The sequence below is a fragment of the Meriones unguiculatus genome, chromosome 1 (assembly GCF_030254825.1).
Source record: "Meriones unguiculatus strain TT.TT164.6M chromosome 1, Bangor_MerUng_6.1, whole genome shotgun sequence".
Lineage (NCBI taxonomy): Eukaryota > Metazoa > Chordata > Mammalia > Rodentia > Muridae > Meriones > Meriones unguiculatus.
In genome coordinates this window covers 60,902,059-60,919,898 of record NC_083349.1, presented here as the reverse complement: position 1 = coordinate 60,919,898, position 17,840 = coordinate 60,902,059, and the positions used below count along the sequence as shown (strand labels likewise).

The following is a 17,840-nucleotide window of genomic DNA, read 5'->3' as shown; positions in this document are numbered from 1 at the left end:
AAGAGACACCAGGGGTCTGTGTAATGTGGGGCTGAGCCTGGGAGGCCTCCGGCAAACATCTGTCAAATGACCCCAAAGTAAGAGCAGACGTAACTGGTGCCCGCAGAACTGATCTGCACAGGTCTGGAACTGTGTCTAGACCCAGGAGAGCAGAACCAAGGCAGGGAGAACAACAGCCTCAGCAAGCCCCTGTGCCTGGGGTGCCATTGGGTAAGAGGCAGGGCTGGGGCAGGACTGTGCCATCATGTTTATTAGAAGGTTGGATTTCAGGGTGTGTGCTCTAGACAGATCACAGAATAAATACCTGTGTCTCAAGAACAGGAAGTCCACGGTCCATACAAAGTGCTCACTATAGGAAGCTGCTGTGTCAAAATCCAGCTAAGGACCCAAGTCTGGGCAGCCCCTCCTCCACTGACCTCAACAAGGGCTGTGCTATTATTTTTATTTATTATTTCTTTTATTTCTTTATTATTATTAATATTATTATTATTTGCTTTCGCTGTGGTCACTATCATTGGCAAAGTTCTCTTTTTTCAACTTTCCTGGACATGGGGCTCCTGGCTTTGAAAGGTTCCATTCAGGCTCGAAGGTGCCAAAAGCTGCTTGAGATGTGGCCTTGAACTGTCTGGGAAGATGGTGAGAAGGAAGCAGAAGAAATCATTCTTGGTTTAAAAAAATTAAAAAGCAAAACAAACAGAAAAACCCCTCCACAATCTATACGTCAATCTTTACTCCATCAGTGATCAAACTGCCCAGACGAAAAACTGGAGGGAGGAGAAACAGGCCAGTGGGCACTGGGCCATCTCCCGGGGTAAGTGAGGCGAGTTGGTACCCCAAGGCTGCTTCTAGCCATGGGAGGTGTGAAGGGGAGAAAGTGGGATTAAGAAAAAGGAAAGATAGAGAAGTCAGTGACTTGAGTGAAGACACTGTTCCAACCAGGGCCACCTGCAGCCCCTGCCCAGGCCAGTTCCCACTGTCACCTCCTCATCCAGGAGATGCACAATTAAAAAAAAAAAAAAAAAAGAAAAGAAAATCAAAACAAGGTCCTAAATAAAAGAAAATCCATAAAGAAAAGATCTGGAGGAATGGAGGAAGAAAAGGGGAGAGAGGAGGCTAGGGCAGGTCTCTGGGTGCATAACTCCCGAGCCACCGGGGCTGGGGGGACGGGTCCCCAGCGTCCACTGCCTGCTTGGCGTTAGCTCGTCACATAGTGTTTGGTGGACGGCTGCCCATACACCCTGTAGAAATCCTGGTGACCAGGCTGCTGGGACGCGTCGAGCCAGTCTCTGACTGCCAGGCCAGGAAGGGACTGAGGGACGGAGGGTGTGGGTGGGAGTGGGTGTGAGTACTCCTGTGAGGGCACTGTCCAGGGGAAGTGGCCGGAGCGGGGGTACGGCTGGTGGCCACCATGGTTGGCCACGGAAGAACAGTAACAGTTGTCCACGGAACAGACGAGGATCTTGCGGCCGCCATACTGGGGAAGCATGGGCTGCTGGGTGGCAGAGCCATTGGGATACTGCGATGGGGGAAACACAGGACTCGAGTGGACTGGCTGGGCACCACCTGGCAGGGCCACCAAGTGCTGTGTGGAGCTGCAGGGCCCCAGGGGTTGCCCGGACTGGCCCTCGCTGCTGGCTGTGCCCGCTGCCCCATACTGGCTGCCCACAGGGCCCGATGACGTCTCCAGGAAGCTGGCCTCCGGGAAGGCTGTAGAGTGCTTGCGCTTCTCTGCCCCAGAGCTGTTCACGCCGCACGGGTATAGGGGGACGCACTGCAGGAAGGGCACCGGCGTGCTGAAGGGACCTGCGGAGAGTTCGGGATAAATGTTGCTGGAGCTCCCAGCCCAGACAACCCCGGTTTCCTCTCCCATGCGGGCCTGAAACCTCTATGGGTCCACATATGTGACATCTTGGTGGATGTTTACTAATTTTATATTCCAGCTGAAGAAACTGAAGCCCAAAGAGGTAACGTGATATCACTTGCCCAAGGTCCCACTCTGGAAGTGGCAAAGCCAGGAGGATGTGAACACAGGTCTACCTGTGCTAAGCTATCTGCCTCTTGGAGACGGCACTGGCATTTACCCCTGCCCGGAGGCCTTTAACCCTCACCTTCTAGCATCTTCCGCAACTGCTTCTCCTTCTTGGCCACCTCGTTCAGGAAGAGCTTGGAGTTCAGGTGGCCGATCTTAGGGGGAGAAAGGCTGCTGCCCGTGCAGGTCTGGGTCCTGGGGGCAGTGGACGGGGCGTGTGCTGTGAGGAGGCATGACCAGTGAGCCCGCCCCACCTCCCCACTGGCGGCATGGCCCTCGATGCCCTCCCTGGGATGCATTCTGGGGAGCTGGGGGCTATCAGCTCACCTGTCCATTAGGATCTTCACAGACTTGGTGTTCTGCAAGGGAAAGAGAGAAGAGTCAGTTGGCGGGCGGCAAGGCAGAGCAGCTCTGTCCGTGCCCAAGTGCTTGCTATATTGTGGTGGCATGGCTTCTGTCATTTGTCTGAAACAGGGTCTCAGGTAGCCCGGGTTGGCCCAGAACTAAGTCTTAAAGATGCCGTTGAACTATCCTCCTGCCTCCACTTCACAGAGCAGAATTACAGGAGAGTGTGGAAACAAGCATAGTGAAAGGTGGTGAAGACCATGAGCTTTCATGTGTGCTAGGCAAGCAGCGTCCAATCTGAGCCCCAGTGCTGGCCAGGCAGTTTCTGGGAGATTCCCACAGGACCTTTGCTTTTTATCTTTTGAGACAGGCCTTCTCTGTGATGTAGTCCTAGAGGTCCTAGAATTCACTGTGTAGACCAGGCTGGTCTGGAACTCAGAATTCCATCTGCCTCTGCCTTTTGAGAGCTGGGATCAATGCTGTGCACCACCCAGTCCAACAGGCCTATGAAATCTGGGTATGTTCTGGATTTTCAGAAGGGAGCGGTGGTGTTCGTATCATATTATATGTTACATATGATCCAGACAGGCCACCACAGCCCAACGTGAAATACGGAGACCACTAACTGCCCACGCCAGTTCTACCCAGTATTTGCTGTTAAATGAGGTGCCAAAATTGTTTCTTTTAATTTTCAGAGCTTAAAAAACAAACAAACAAACAAACAAAACCCAAAATCCAGACTAAATAAAAGACTAGTGTGTCAAAACTCAGGAAGCATCCATGACTTGCCCAAGGTCACAAAACTAAGGCCAGAGTCTAGCCCAGGCAGGCCGGCTCCAAAGGCAAGGGGCTGTGGGCACACTGGGCTGGAAGCAGCTGGGGCGCAGAGCTGTGCAGCGACCCCGCCCGCCCAGCCCTACTTCCTTGAAGTTGTGCAGCGGCCCCGCCCACCCCGCCCACCTTCATGAAGTTGTGCAGCGGCCCCGCCCACCCTCCCTACCTTCATGAAGCTGACATCCTCGGTCTTGTCGAAAAGCAGCTGCAGGGAGCCCAGCAGCTTCTTGGCCTCCTGCATGCGTTCCCCAAGGTGCAGCGCCTGCGCCGCGTTCTCGCTGCAGAACTTGGCTTGCGCCTTGTCCAGGACCTCCACTGTCTGCCGCAGGTCCTCGTCCAGCAGCTGGTGCAGCTTCTCGTACTGCAGCCTCACCTCCTCCTTCAGCTGGCTCACTTTCTCCTGCAGAGATGGGGACGCATGAGCCCGTGGACAGGATGAGCAGATGCCACGAGAGCATCCAGCGACCTCAAGCTCACCTGGCTACCCCCAACTACATTTCTTTTTCTTTTTTTTTTGGGGGGGGGGGGGTTAGGTTTCAAGACAGGGTTTCTCTGTGTAGCCCTGGCTGTCCGGGACTCCCTTTGTAGACCAGGCTGCCCTTGAACTCAGAGATCCGACTGCCTCCCTGAGTGCTGGGATTACCGGTGTACGTCACTGCGCCTGGCTCCAGCTCCATTTCTAATGCTAGGGTCTGGGTCCCTGAGGCCCCCAGCTTCTGAAGGTAAGGTGTGTCCTGCCAAATAATTCCCCATCCATAGCACTGGTTTGTGCCAGCAACTCCTAAACCTAGCGTGTGCCTATTCGGATACTTCATTGTGTGATTGACAGGTAGCTCTGGCACAGAGCCACTCAAGACCCCTCAAAAGGCGTTCACCTAAGACCCGGCATCCACACCGCCCCACCCGGGTTCAGGGCTTATTACCTCTACGAGGCGCTTGTCTGACTCGAGCTTGTACAGCTGGTCCTCAATGTCCTGCTCTCGCTCCTCCAGCCGCTCCTGCTGCTTCATCAGCATCTTCTGCAGGGACAGTTAGAAGTAACTGTCAGTGTCTGACAGTGTCAGAATGGGGTGCTGCCCCAACCTCCCTCCCTCTTGGTAAAGCACTTCCCAAAATGTCTGCCGGCCAACCAGCCGGCCTCCCCGGCCCTCAAGATGCCCCAGGACCAGCTATTTTCAGGAAAGGGAAAGCAGAGCGGCTCCCACGTGTAGTCAAGCCCTGAGCTTTCTGAGGCTCTACACCAAACACTTGTGCCCTGGCTATCCGCATCCATCAACTCATTATACCAGGCAGGCTTCATCTCCTCAACCCAGCAATCTACGAGGTAGCTACTCCATTATGATCCTCATTCATTCACAAAGGAAGAAACTGAGGCCTAGGGAGGTTTCACAATCTGTCTACAGTCATTCGGCCAACAGTGCGGAAGGATGGCTTAGGGGTTAAGAATGCGATTGCTCTTGCAGTTAAGACCCAGAGTCTGGCTCCCAGCACCCATCAGGCAGCTCACAGGAATCCCACCCCTCTGCCCTTCGAAAGCACTTGTGCACACACACAAACATAATTAAAAATAAATACATATATTTTCGAAGTTGTAGAGCCAATGAGTGGCACATACCAGGAGATGTGGCAGGAGGCCTGTGATTAGCCAAGCCAGGCTACCTTTCCCTGGGGGCACTATCTTAAGTGGAGCACCCTAAGATGCAGAGGGCCAAACAGCCTTCCAAGGTGGCACAGGCCCTTGGCCTCACCTCATAGTTGCCTCACCTATAGTACAGCAGTGCAGCCACCCTTCCTTGTTCCTGGCCCGAGGGATCCAGTCCTTGCTGGCTGTGTCCCTCAGCCCCTCATTGAGACCAGCAAAGAGAGAGCCTGATGCCTCCAAGCCTAATCTGCTGCCACGTCAAGTTGCTTTTCCAAGCTCTCAAAAATTAATTAACCAGGGGTGGTGACCCAGGCCTTTAATCTCAGCACTTGGGAGGCTGAGGCAGGTGATCTCTGTGACTTCAAGGCCGGCCTGGTCTACAAAGGCTCAGAACAGCCAAGGCTACAGACAGACAATCTCTGTCTTAAGAAAACAAAAAATAAAATGTAATTAATTATATTCATTTTATTTTGTGTATGAGTGTTTTGCTTGGAAATATCTCCGTGCACCAGCTTCCTGCCTGGTGCTGGCAGAGGTGGGAAGGGGTTGGAACCCCTGCACATAGAGTCATGGATGGTTGTGGACCACCATGTGGTACAGGGAGTTGAATGCAGGCCCTTGCATGAGTAACAATGCTTCTAATTTCCTATCTCCACAACCCTCCCTTCCCCATCACCAACACACCTCTTCCAACAAGGTCTCCCTTGCTCTTGATGACGGCCTTCTCTCAGATATTTCGGCACGACAAGAATGATCTTTTACAGTGCCTTAGAGCCCTCAGTGTAAGGTGGTTCAGGTGGGTGGGCCCTTCGGCTGGGCCAGGATCTGCAGGCGCCGGAAGATCCTGTGACCCCTGCGCCCCAGGCATCTCACCCAGGATCACGCCCACCAGGGCACTTCAATTCTCTCTGTCATTTTCTGCCAGCCACAGTGCCTCCTCTCCTTTCTGGGGCCCAACTCTGAGGAACATTCTATAACCCCTGTTTGTTCTGAGTAGGTACAGGTCACTTTCCCATCCTGGTCATGTGGTAGGCTGTCACACCCTGCCCTCCTCAGTGGCGGTGTTCTTCGGCGTAGCTGCCACCTTCTACATTGGTGTTAATACAAAATAAAGTAAGCCAGGAATGCTAGTATCTGCCTGTAATCCCAGCACTTGGAAGACAAAGACAGGAAGGCTGGAAGCTGGGGCCAGCATGGGCTACAGGGAAAGACCCTGAGTAGAAAAAACTGAGCAGTTTTAGGTTCAGTTGCATCAGCCTCATTTCAAGCATTTAACAATAGCCACATGTAGCTAATATTGAACCCTAAAATTCTGCCACTCTCAGGGAGTCATGTGACAGCTCTATCCTAGAATCCCCTCCTGCCCCAAGGCAAGGGCCCACTACTGTTACTGTTGTTTTTGCCACACTGAGGATGGAGGCCAGGGGCTCGCATACTAGGCAAAGGCTCCACCACCAACCTCCATCGTCAGCTCACGTTCTGGTGCTCTGTAGTTGACTCACTAACCATGAGCTGATTTCTCTATAAATTCCAACCCTCCTCTCCCACTGTAAAGGCTGAGGCAGGAGGATCACCGTAAGTTCAAGGCCAGTGTGGACTACAAGGGGGAGAAGAAAAAGAAAGGGGGGGGGTGGGATGGAAAATAAGAACAGGTGTCAGCTGCTCTGGGGAAGAGAGAGGGAAAATCACAAGTTTGAGGTCATCCTTGGCTACAAAGGGGGACCCTGTCTCAAAAGAAAACCAAAAGGCTTTGTGGGTGCCTTCTGCTTCCATGATGGTCAGGCCTCACAAAAGCCGGAGGACCTGGTTGTTGCTGAAAACGTTACCAGAAACATCCAGGGTTTGAGCAGGAGGATCTGCCGAGCAGCGTCCAGACACTCAGAGGAAATGTTCGCCAGCAAGGCGTGCTTCTATTCCTCTGTGGGGGCCTTCCTCTCACCACACAACCCCTGCTCCCACCCACACCCAAAGACAAGCCCTAACAATTCCTTCCTCGACCCATCCTTTTTCTATGGTGGGAAACCAAGGCCAGCAAGAGACTTCACCTGTTCTACAGAGGTTGCTAGTCAAGAGACAAAAAACCAAGATGCTAAAGGCAGGAGTTGGGCGAGGTCACGCTCTCCTTGTAAGTAAGCCAAGCCTGGAGTTTGTCCTAGCGCGGGAGTCCCTTCAGTGACCCAGCAGACCTTGCCCTTGGCAGCCAGAGTGGTCAGACTGACAATAAATACAGCCTGGATGGGAGCAGAAACAGAGATGTCTACAGTCCCACCCAATACACACCTGAGCGCGCACACTGGGCCCCGAGACCCCTTAGTGGTCCCGTGCTTGCACCTGATGCCCTTACTGGCAAGGCTGGGTCTTCGGAGACCCCAATGAAGAGGCCTGCATAAAAACATTCCTGGGGACTGAAGAGGCGGCTTAGCAGTTAGGAGCACTAGCTGCGTGGGTGGAGATGACCCACGTTCCATTCCCAGCACTAACAGGGGCTCCCAACCATCTGTAACCTCAGTTCCTGGGGGTTCAGGGTTCAGCACATTCTTCTGGCTTCTGCAGGCATTGCACACACGTATAGCACACATACAGGTAAAAAAAAAAAAAAAAGAAAAGCTTCACCGTGAACAGGAGGCCTCCTTCTCTCTCCTATACAACAAATGGAGCTCAGACAGCAGGCTGGCTGCCTATAACGTACCAAGCACCCCAGATACTAATCAGGGTCCAGGCCATCTGACAGCTCAGGCCCTCACCAGCCCAGACCTCTCAGCCTGCCCAAGTCATGGATGATCAGGGCCTTGAACAGATGAGAGAGAGGCCAGGCTGAGTCCCAGGGGAAGGAGAAGACAAACAAAGATCCCAACCAACCTAACTTCTCCTGGGCAGGATAGATTCTTACCCAGCAAGTCAGTGAGGACCCCTCCCCCCACTCCACTGAGGCACTCAAGGAGTTTGATTGCTACCCATCCCCCAACTCCTGCTCCTCTTAGGCATCCCCAGGAAGCTTCCCTCAGCTTCAGGATTCTAGTCTTCAGCAGGGAGAGGTTGGGTCTGGCCACCAGCTTGTGAAAACAGTAGCCCCAACTGCAGGTAGGGGGGGTCTCATTGCCCCTCTGCCACCTCAGAGACCCCTGTTTTTTTCAGGTCTGCTAAAAGAGGAGAGAGGGCAGAAAGGGGAGGAAAGCTTCAAGGGTAGGCAAGGCTGGAAAACCCCCTCCTCCCAGCTTCCCTGCAGTCAGGGGCGGGCAGAGGTGCTACTTCAAGCACTGTGAGGTCTGAGGTCGGCAGGAGGAAATAGCCACCTGATGACTCTCCATCACACCCACACTTCTACCAAATCAAAATATCAAATGGGCTGGGTACTGTGGCACACACCTTTGATCCCAGCACTTAAGAGGCAGAGACAGGGGAGTCTCTGAGTTCGAAGCCAGCCTGGTCTACACAGTGGGTTCCAGAACAGCCAGAGCTACACAGTGAGACTCTGTCTCAAAAAAACAAAAAACAAACAAACAAACAAAAAAATTAAATAAATAAAAACCAAACAAACCAACCAGGAAGATGCTGGAGGACAAGGCTTAGGAGGCATGACCATACAGCAACCCTCCTCCCTCTGAGCAGCCTCATTCTAGCCCAGGTTCTACCTGCCTTCTCAGGGACTCACATTTAGGGAAGGGAGAAAAAAAAAAATACAAAAACCACAGCTGAAGCTGGACTCTATTTCCCGGCTTGATGGCCAGCAAGGCCTCCCAAAGAGGGAGTAGAGGCTTTCTAAACCGCCTCTGGGCCACCATAAGGTTCCTGGACTGTGGCCCAAATTAAGTGTGTGGAAGGGGGAGCCATGTCTAGTCTAGAAGCGATGGGGGGACCAAAGACTCAGTGTTTCTTTACCTGTGAGCCTCAGGCACGCTGGATCTGCTAGGCCTGAGAAAACCTCCCCGTGCCCTCCATGGCTCCAGGGTGCCCACGCAGCGCAGGCCTGCTTCCACACCTTGGTGCCCACCCAACCAAGAGGGGGCACTCAGGGGGCCTAACTTCTGCCCTGAGATCTCAGGTTCCCCTGGAGCCTGACCAGCTAGGCCCTGTTGGTATTTTGCTGCCAAACTAGACCAGGCAGACAGGTGAGGTCTGGAGAATAAGGGCTGTGTAAAAGTTAATAAATAATAATAAGCCCTCAAGTCAACCTTGAAGAGAAGGAAGGTCGGGGGAGAATGGGCTGAGGGCCAGTTCCTTCCTAGGTTTGCAGGCCAGGCCGAGGCTGGATCCAGCAGCCCCTGTGGTAATGGTGAGGGGACAAAAAAAAGGGGCTGGCCTGATGTAAAAGAACATCTCCTTGCTCAGGTCATGCCAGCACTGCCTCCAGGATTCTGCTTAGAACCTAGTGGAGCTTTCTTCCCAAGCTTCCAAGGCTGTCCTCACTTACCCACCCAAGCCCCTGATCCTAAGATCAAATTTGACCTGGCTCCATTGGCACAGGCACTTTCTCTCCCCTCCAAAAAAATATCTTCCTTCCCTGCACAGTGCCTGCTTTGAACTACCTTGTGAACTCTCAAGCTGGCGAAACCACAAACCCAGAGATAAGGGGTGGTAGGCACAGGAGTCAGGGCAAGGAGACGGATAGCGCCTCAGCGATCCCCACAGGCCATCAGCATGAGAGGGCTTCCCAGCTGCAGAGCCGAATTAGCTTTTGCTGCGCACAGAGCAGCCTCTGGGGCAGCAGAACAAAGAGGCGAGAGAGAAAGCCCCCCTTTGTCTGGGTTTGAATGCCAGGCTGGCCAGGGAGGAAGGCTTTCCCAGAGCCAGAGATGAGCTGGCCAGGCCTGCTTGCTCAGCCCAGGGCAGAGGCCCAAGTGGGGTGCCCACCCACTCTCCCCAGCTCTGCGGCATCCACTGGGGCCCTCTCTCACCTCCAACACCCTAACATGAATTCCAAGCTTCCCAAAGGTCCCCAGGTAAGAAAGTGAGGAGCCTCTGGCAGGTTCGAAGCCTACCTACCTGAGCAAGCCCTTCATGAGCCCCAACGAAATCAAGTACAGGAAATTCACCTTGCAGGGCTAACCAACAAGGCAGACACCCTGCACTGCACCTCACCTGACATCCACTCTCTCTGAGACATACATACACGAGCATAGACTTCTCTCCCTGACTGACTCCACAGCCACACATGAAAGTAGTGCCTAATTAAGTCAGTCATTCACACATCCTTTCCTGGAGATACTCATGTGAAAAAAAAAAAAAATTAGTCACAATAGACAGACAGACAGACCGATACACACAGGTGCACCAGAACTGCAGGCAGGTAGAGTGATCACTAGAGAGTGTATGACAGGCTCTTGGCTGTCAGCAGAATCCTGGGGTACAGCTAGGGGCTGGGCCTCTGCCTGAGGCTTCTCTTAGGACCCAGGGAGGAGGCCAAAGCGGGTCCCCCTTCTCTAAGGAGTTAGGATGATCAAGGAATGGACACTACACAGCCCACACACTACCCACCCCCAACTCACACACACACAGAACTTCCCCACTCTGTCTGCTACTGGCAGAGGTTAGAGTGGGTCTGAGCTACCGGAATCAGGCTTGTAATCCCAGTCCCAGCTTAGCAGAGAACTCTAGGCCTCCCTCTCTCCTTACATCCCCTCCAGCACAGGCACAGTCCAAGTGACAACAAATTCTAACAGTGGGCTTCTGTTCCCCAGAGAGTACCTCTTTAGCGCAGGATGGAGGGTATAAGGCACAGGGTTCAGGCCAACATCTCCAGCCTGTTTCCAGAAGCACACGAACCATGCAAGCTCAAGCACAAACACCAGCAAAGCCCCTCACACACACAGCCCTGACTTCTCTAGCCTGGGCCTTTCTATGTTGAGAGAGTTGTAAGAATGCTCCCAACTTCCATCCCTACCCTATTACTTAGATGATCCCTAAACTTAGAGGCTGGAAGGGATTTTGACCCTCAGGATTGCGAGGCTTGAGCCCACCTGGATATCTCAAGGTTGGGCACACAGCCCGGAGGGAAAACACTTCAAGGGTACAGGTATGTCCCAGTGAGTGATCTTGAGGCTCCCTCTGGCTGGCACTCAGTCCTCTCAAAGGCAGAGTGGGGCAATGCCCTGGCCTGCACAGGCCTAACTCTGGAGTACCACCCCTTCCTGATGCCCCACCCAAGCCACTGGCTCAAGTACACAAAAGTGGGGGCTTGTGAGTATTTGGGAATGGGGCTATACCAGGAGGCACTGAGCAGGGGCTGTTTTGTTGTTGTAGGTGGGGGTAGTGGGGTTGTTTTGTTGAGACAAGGCCTTACTGTGTGGCCCTGGCTGGCCTGGAACTCACCATGTAGACCAAGCTGGCCTTGAGCTCAGAGATCAGCCTGCACCCGCCTCCCCAGTGCTGGGATTACAGCTATAGGGCACTCCAGGCCCTCTATACACCTGGCAGTGTTAACCATTTCCGGCCAACTGGCCAGGACCTGAACCTCCTGTGGGAGGACAGACCAGGAAACAACAAGCAGAACCTAGATTTTTATGGTTCTTCGTGCTGCTATACCTTGGAAAATTCTGGTGCCCTTTCCATAGCACTAGCAAAGGCCCTTCCTGGCAGACTCCTGCTATCGAGAAAAAACTGGCTGAGGCAAAGACCATTCCTCCTGGATAACCTAAAGAGAGGGCAGGGTTTTCCAGTCAGCTTCCTCGGGACTCAGCCCTTCCCCAAGGGTGGGACCCCTACCTCTGCACTCAGTAAATCAGACTCATACTTGAATGACATTGGGCTATTGAAGGGTTTTCAAGCCTAGTGCCCCGGGGCACCAGAGAGAATGGACGTGAGAAGCCTAGAGGAAGATGAGCCTGGGGCACAGATGCTGAGCTCACAGAATTGCACATCTGGCTCTAATGCAACTCACGGCTTCTGAGCCTCCCCCATAGGCACTAGGTACACAAGCACACATGCATGCCTGTGTGTGTGTGTGTGTGTGTGTGTGTGTGTGTGTGCAAACAGACACACATATCATGGAGCTGCTGACAAAGTTAGTGCCCGGTGAGAGGTACCCCCAGGTAAAATGTGCAAGCAAATGCCACCCTCTCCTCCCCAATCCTAAAGCGAGATATATCCGAGGGTAAATACAGACACACAATCTAAGGATGAACCCCCAATACCCAGGCAGGTGTGACTGAGTTTTCTTCCCTACCTCAAGACATGCCTAGCAGTCAGGAGCAAGCACATGGAGTGCCCAACATCCTCTCCTGTTCCATCCGGTCACATCTTCTTTGCCCTCTACCCTTTTTCTACAGCCAACCCCAGGACAGAGAGGTGGCCCACCATCCCCTCCCTGTACTTCCCCGGCCCCCCCACCCCTACCATCTGTAATAACAGTAGCAGCTTTAATACTGGGTAAAGTGTGGGCTATGCCTGCCCCAGGTCGGGGGAGGAGGACCACAAGGCTCCTCCACTTCCCCAGGCCTTGGCCTTTTCCAACTAGTGGGGGGAAGTGACTCCACTTCTCCATCCCCCACACTTCCTTTAAGAAACCAGAGGCCTCTCCTGGCACAAAACCCCAGAGCTGGCCCATGCAATTGCAAACTAATTATACAGCAAATTCTGTTATCCCCGCCCTCAGCCTGCGGTGGCCCTTCTGCCTTTTGTTGGTTGTGTATGTATGGTTTTTAATTGCTAAACAGTGACTCATTTAGATTGGACCCTCCTTGTCTACCACCAAGGAAACAACCCCCATCTCCATTCTGGACAGACCCAGCTTCCTCATACTGCAGCGGCCTCACCGCCTCCAGGGGCCCCCACCCTAAACACACACTCCTAGTCCTATCAAGCCCAACCTTGCTCCCTTATCACAAGACCCCTAGCCAGAGCGTTCAAGATGGCTCAGTCTTAGATCGACTCCTTCCGTGTGACTCAACCCCGAGAGGCAGGGGAGCGAGAGGAATCTGGGAGGAGCCCCCTTCCAGTGAAAGGGACGGAAGTATGCCCCAGTCCAGTTCCCTAGCCAGGCCCGGAGGCCTAGGAGAGGGAAGGCGGTTTTGACATTGGCTGCATCAGCCGGCTGTATACAATGGGAGGGGGTGCGGTTCGTAATCACCCAGCCGGCAGCCCAGGGGAGCCAGCTGCCTGAAACCAGATTTCAACGCGGCTCAACCTTAAACCCACAGGATTCTTTTTCCGTCTTCCACCTCCCCTCCCCAACTGTGGGAGGGCTGCGTACGAGGGCAGGGCTGAGAGGAAAGGGCCCGGGCCGAAGAAGACACATACTTTAAGGTTTGTTCATGCCAGGCGCAGTCAGCATACAAGTATTGAGAGAGCGGCCTCGGCCTGGGGAGCGTCTGCTGGGGACTGGACTGGAAGAGCTGACAGTCGGGGGCTCCCCTGGACAGCCAGGCCTTGCCCAGCTAGATACCAGAGTTCTGCGCTACCTCCGGAAGCTCCCCCCAACCCCCAATGTGTTTCCAATAGAGCTTAAAACTAACATGGCTGCTTTTGTTTACTTCCTCATTGGTATGCCAGCACCATGGATCATGTCAGCCACAGCAGCAGCGGCACCAGGACACTCATTACATAAACAGCAGCTGGAGAAGCAGGACCGGGGTCACTGCCTTGGTGACTTCCCGTAGAGCTCACAGAAACAATGCCGGGGGAGGGAGCTGCTCAAAACAGAAAAGCAACGCTCAAACTACTTCGAACAGCCTCCTCCAATCCCATAAATGACTTGCAAGGGGAACCCTAAGGGCACAGGTGCGAGAATGCGTCCGGCAGGCAGGCCCCTCTTCCCAGGACCTTGGCCCCCAAACTTTCACACAAGAGTTTGGAAGAGGGCTAGTGTCACAGGAGTCAGCTTGTGGGGATGGGCAGCCCCAGGCGGGGTGCGTGCGCGCGCATGTGTGTGTGTTCGCGCGCGTTGAGTGTACTTGCCCGTATCTCATTTCTCCGGATCTCCACGTCGCACACCGAGTGTCCCTGATGCGCGCCGCTGTAGTAGCAGCAGTACTGGCACACCGCCACCTGCTCGGCCTCGCAGTGGTACAGGCGGTAGGCGTTGTGCTGCGGGCAGCTCCAGGCCCGCACGTCGTCCGCCTCCACCAGGAGGTGCCCGCGGGCGGTGGAGGGCTGCTGCAGGTGCGTCTGCACGTGGGACTGGCAGCAGGGCGCCTCGCACCGCAGGCAGACCTTCTGAGCCGGCAGCGGGGGGCCGCGGCGGCAGAACACGCAGTGCAGGGCGGTCGGCGGCTTCTCCACGTGCAGGGCGTTGAACTTCTCCACGATGTTGGTGAGCTTCAGGTTCTTCTCCAGGCCCGGCTTCTGGTTGTAGGCCTGGTTGCACTCCGGGCAGCGCACCAGGCCACTGTCCTTGGCCCAGGCCTCCCCGATGCAGCCCCGGCAGAAGTTATGTTTGCACGGCAGCTGCACGGGTTCCACGAAGACGTGCAGGCAGATGGGGCAGATGAGCTCCTCCTCAAAGCAGTTCTTCCAATTCTCCGCCATGGCGGCTGCGGGCAGGGGGCCCGGGGAGACCTCTCTGACTCCCCGAGCGTAGGGATCCGCCTGGTGCAGCCGGGAAGCCCCCGAGCCCGGAGCTCCGGTCCCCGCCGGCCCCGCCAGTCGCTCAGTCACCAGCGCCTTCCGCGTGCCCGCCCCCCAGAGGAGGGAGCCTGGGTCCTCGCGTCGCGCGCGCCGCCGGCTGCGTCTCCTCCTCCTGGCGAGCGCCTAGCGGGGGGCGGCGGGCTGCGCCAGGGCCGCGGCCGGGGCACCAGCCCTGGAGGGGAGCGCCGGGGTCCAAATTCCATACAACGGGCCGCCTCCCGGTCGGCGCGGCTACAGCGGCGGCCCGCGGCCTGCGCTCGGCCCCGCGGCTGACATCGGGGCGCGCCCCGCGGCGCACCGGGCTGGGGAGCCGCGCTCTTCCCTCGGCGGCGGCCGCGGCGGCTCCCTCCGGGCTGGTCCGAGCCGCGCCTTCCTCGCCTGGCTCCCGGCCGAGGTCCGAGGGGCCCCGACGGCTAGTTCGGCCGCGCCGAGGCTGGCTGGAGCCGGAGCCGGCGAGCGGGGCGCACCGGCGGTCCCCGGGCCGGGGCGCGGGCGTCCCCCAGCGGGCCGGCCGGCTGCGGGGTGCGGGGCGCGGGCGGTCCGACTCCGGGGCGCTGCGTGCGCGCTGGGGCAGTCATTCAGATGAAATTCCAGTCCCCGGCCAGAGACACCAGCCCGCCTCTGCCTTCCTCCTCCCTTCACAAATAGAAACGGAAGGGGGAGGGAGAGAAGTGGAAAAAAAAAAAAAAGGCGACCAGAGGGAGGGAGAAGCCCGGGAGGTGCTCCGGCCTGACCCCCTCGTCGCTACTTCTGCGCTCCCCGGAGGCCCCGCGCAGGACGCCCCCGCCGCGGAGAGACCCCGCTCCCCGTCCCCGCGCTGGGCGGCCGCCTCGCCTGCGCCGGGGAAAACAAGGATTGATCAAACTAGAAAGGAATTTTTCTCAACTGCTAATGAACAGGAGGCTCGGCTCCCGGCCCTCCCCTCCCCCCGCCCGGCCCTCCCCCTTCGTCCCCCCCACCCCTCCCCCCCACTTTCTTTTCTTCTCGGCCTCTGCTCCGGTCTGGAAGGCTCCGGGCTGCGGTCGGAGCCAGCCTGCGGCGGCGGGGCCGGGCCGAGCCAGCCGGGCCGGGTGCGTCCTCAGCGCCCAGCCATCTTGAGCTCCCGGCGGCGGCGGCGGGGCCGGGGGTCCGGGCGCGCGCTCGAGGGTCCTGTGGCTCGCTTACCCCCTCCCTTTGGTGGGATTTTTTCTTTTTTTTTCCTCCAAGGGGAGGGCTAGTGGCCTCCAGCAAATTAGGAGAGAGAGAAGGAGGAAAATGCCAAGTCTTGATTTCTCTCCACCTCTGCTCCACCCATCCCGGTCCTTTCCAAAAAAATCTTTTAAAAAGATTAGAATTGGAAGAAGTCGGCAGAACGGCGAGCGCCTGCGGCCCCCAGCGCTGCCCGGGCGACGCGTCCGGGGCGGGCCCGCGCCCGTCGCTCGGTCCGTGGGTCCGTTTGTCCTCCCGCAGCTCCTCAAGTGAGGGGAGGGCGGGCACTCCGGGCAGGGTCTCCGCTGCGGCTGTCTCTTCAGAGCTTTATCCTCAGATCAAAAAAAAGAAAAAGAAAAAAGGGGGAAAAAAAGGGAAGAACCACCCCCCAGACCGAACACTCGCATCACAGCCACCTTCAGCCATCTTGCGTGTATTATTTCAAGAATAATCTGTTTAATAGAAATAGCTGCGTCTCTGGCCCCCTTCTCCGCATCCTGGGGTCCCGCCCCCTTTCAATAATAATCTCGATAATAAAAATGATCAGCAGGCCGGTTCGAGGCTGCTTTTTCCTGCTTCGGGTCTCCGGCTTTCTCTCGTCTAAGAAGGGGCACTGGGGGGCTCGCGCTGGGGCCGGGGGTGCGGCCGCCGGGCCCCTCCACCGGCGCAGGGAGGGAAGGGCGCTCTGGCCCCGGCCTGGGGCAGTACGGGCGGGGGAGCCTCGGCCCGAGGGACCCACCGAGGGAGCGCACTGGGCACTCAGGTCCGTGGCCCCGGCTCGCAGCTGCCCCGCATACAATGGGCTGGAAGCAGAGTGAGGAGAGCAAGATGGGGGCGGGAGAAGGCAGGAGGATTGCGGCGCACAGGACTCGAGGAGAAGGGTGATAGGAGAGCGGAGGGGGGCGGGGGTGTCCCCACATCAAGGCCGGTCCCGCTACTCGGAAAGGGGGCGGGGAGACGGAGGGGGAGGTGAGGAGAAAGCGGCAGGCGGTGCCTTTAATCAGCACCCGCTGGTTCAGCCCACCCGGTACTAGCGGAATAAACGGGGAGGGGGGGTGGGGAGGGACGTATTTTCCGGAAGTGCTGTTACAGCTGCTTAGTTTTTTTTGGCCCCGCCCCTTTCCCCTGTCTGGAATTAGGGCTGTTCCTGAAGCGGCTTATGCTATTGGTCCCCACGATGAGACTCCTCCTCTTTAAGGCGTGGCGAACCGTCGTGATCTCATGTGACTTGCACCAACTTCGGTACATTAAACATTGGGTGGTGAGGGAGGGGCTCGAGCCGAGCTTCTTAAAACGGCAATGATTCGGCCGCGGTGCCGGACCATTTTTTTCCTGGGCCTCTTCAGGCGTAGCTCTTTTTACTTGAGAGGAAAGAAGGGTTGTCAATCAGTCGGCTAAAGTGTCTAGAGGAATTGAGAAGGGAAATGCAAAGGTTCACCATGGAGCCGGATCTCTGCGATACTTTCCCCACGTCTCTGAAGCTTAAAACTGCCAGGCTATTGATAAGGAAACTGACGCTTAAAGTACATATCCCCGGATTAGTTGGTCAGTCAGCAAATACACAGTATAACAAAGACCTCTGAAACCGGTGGCATTTTTCTAGGCCTAGGGAGTTTCCTGGAAAATTACATTTTTTCATTTACCTAGAGGATAATTTCTGAGCGCAAGGCACACGCAAAGGCTCTGGGGCGACCTTTGAGCCCAGACCTGAATGTGCACCAAGAATCAAGCTGGTGACAACCTGGGAGCAGTACTCTCATCAAAAGACAAAAACAAACGCACAAGCTTGAACCTGGGCAGGAAGAAGGCCTCATGGGAGGGAGAGAAATAAACAGGTAGGGACCAGTCACCATCACAGAAAGGAATTTGGACTCTAAGCTGGTTGTGAGCCGCTGGGTTTGGTATATATTGGCAAGAGCCAACAGGACTCACTAGTGGATTAGCTATGGGGCAGAGGGAAATCCACACAACAATAGAGGCTGCGAAAGGGACCAAGATGTGCTTACCATCCTATGTGTATCCTGTCAAGTGTACATACGTGTTTATTTCCTCCATTATCTTGCACAGTGTTTTAGTTTGTGATGGAGGCAATTGAACCCAGAGCCTGGTGCAGGCTAGGCAAACCTTGGGCCAAGCTACACCCCCAAGCCATGCCTGTGTGTGCCGGCTGTGTACACATACAAACGCACCCACCCATGCCTGGTAGGCTGAGCTATCTTGCAAGCCCCGAGTCCTTTTTTA

At 55.8% G+C, this 17,840-nt stretch overlaps 1 protein-coding gene across 1 annotated transcript; it reads right to left on the bottom strand.

Annotated features, from left to right (window-relative positions):
* Positions 1-224: 224 nt before the first annotated feature.
* Trim8 (tripartite motif containing 8) lies at positions 225-14,700 on the bottom strand. The gene is made up of 6 exons (XM_021650403.2): positions 13,743-14,700; positions 4,132-4,227; positions 3,375-3,608; positions 2,357-2,388; positions 2,109-2,224; positions 225-1,803 (listed from the first exon to the last, which is right to left on the bottom strand). Exons 1-6 carry the CDS (start codon positions 14,310-14,312, stop codon positions 1,196-1,198), a joined length of 1,656 nt encoding a protein of 551 aa, XP_021506078.1. The 5' UTR covers positions 14,313-14,700; the 3' UTR covers positions 225-1,195.
* Positions 14,701-17,840: the final 3,140 nt, after the last annotated feature.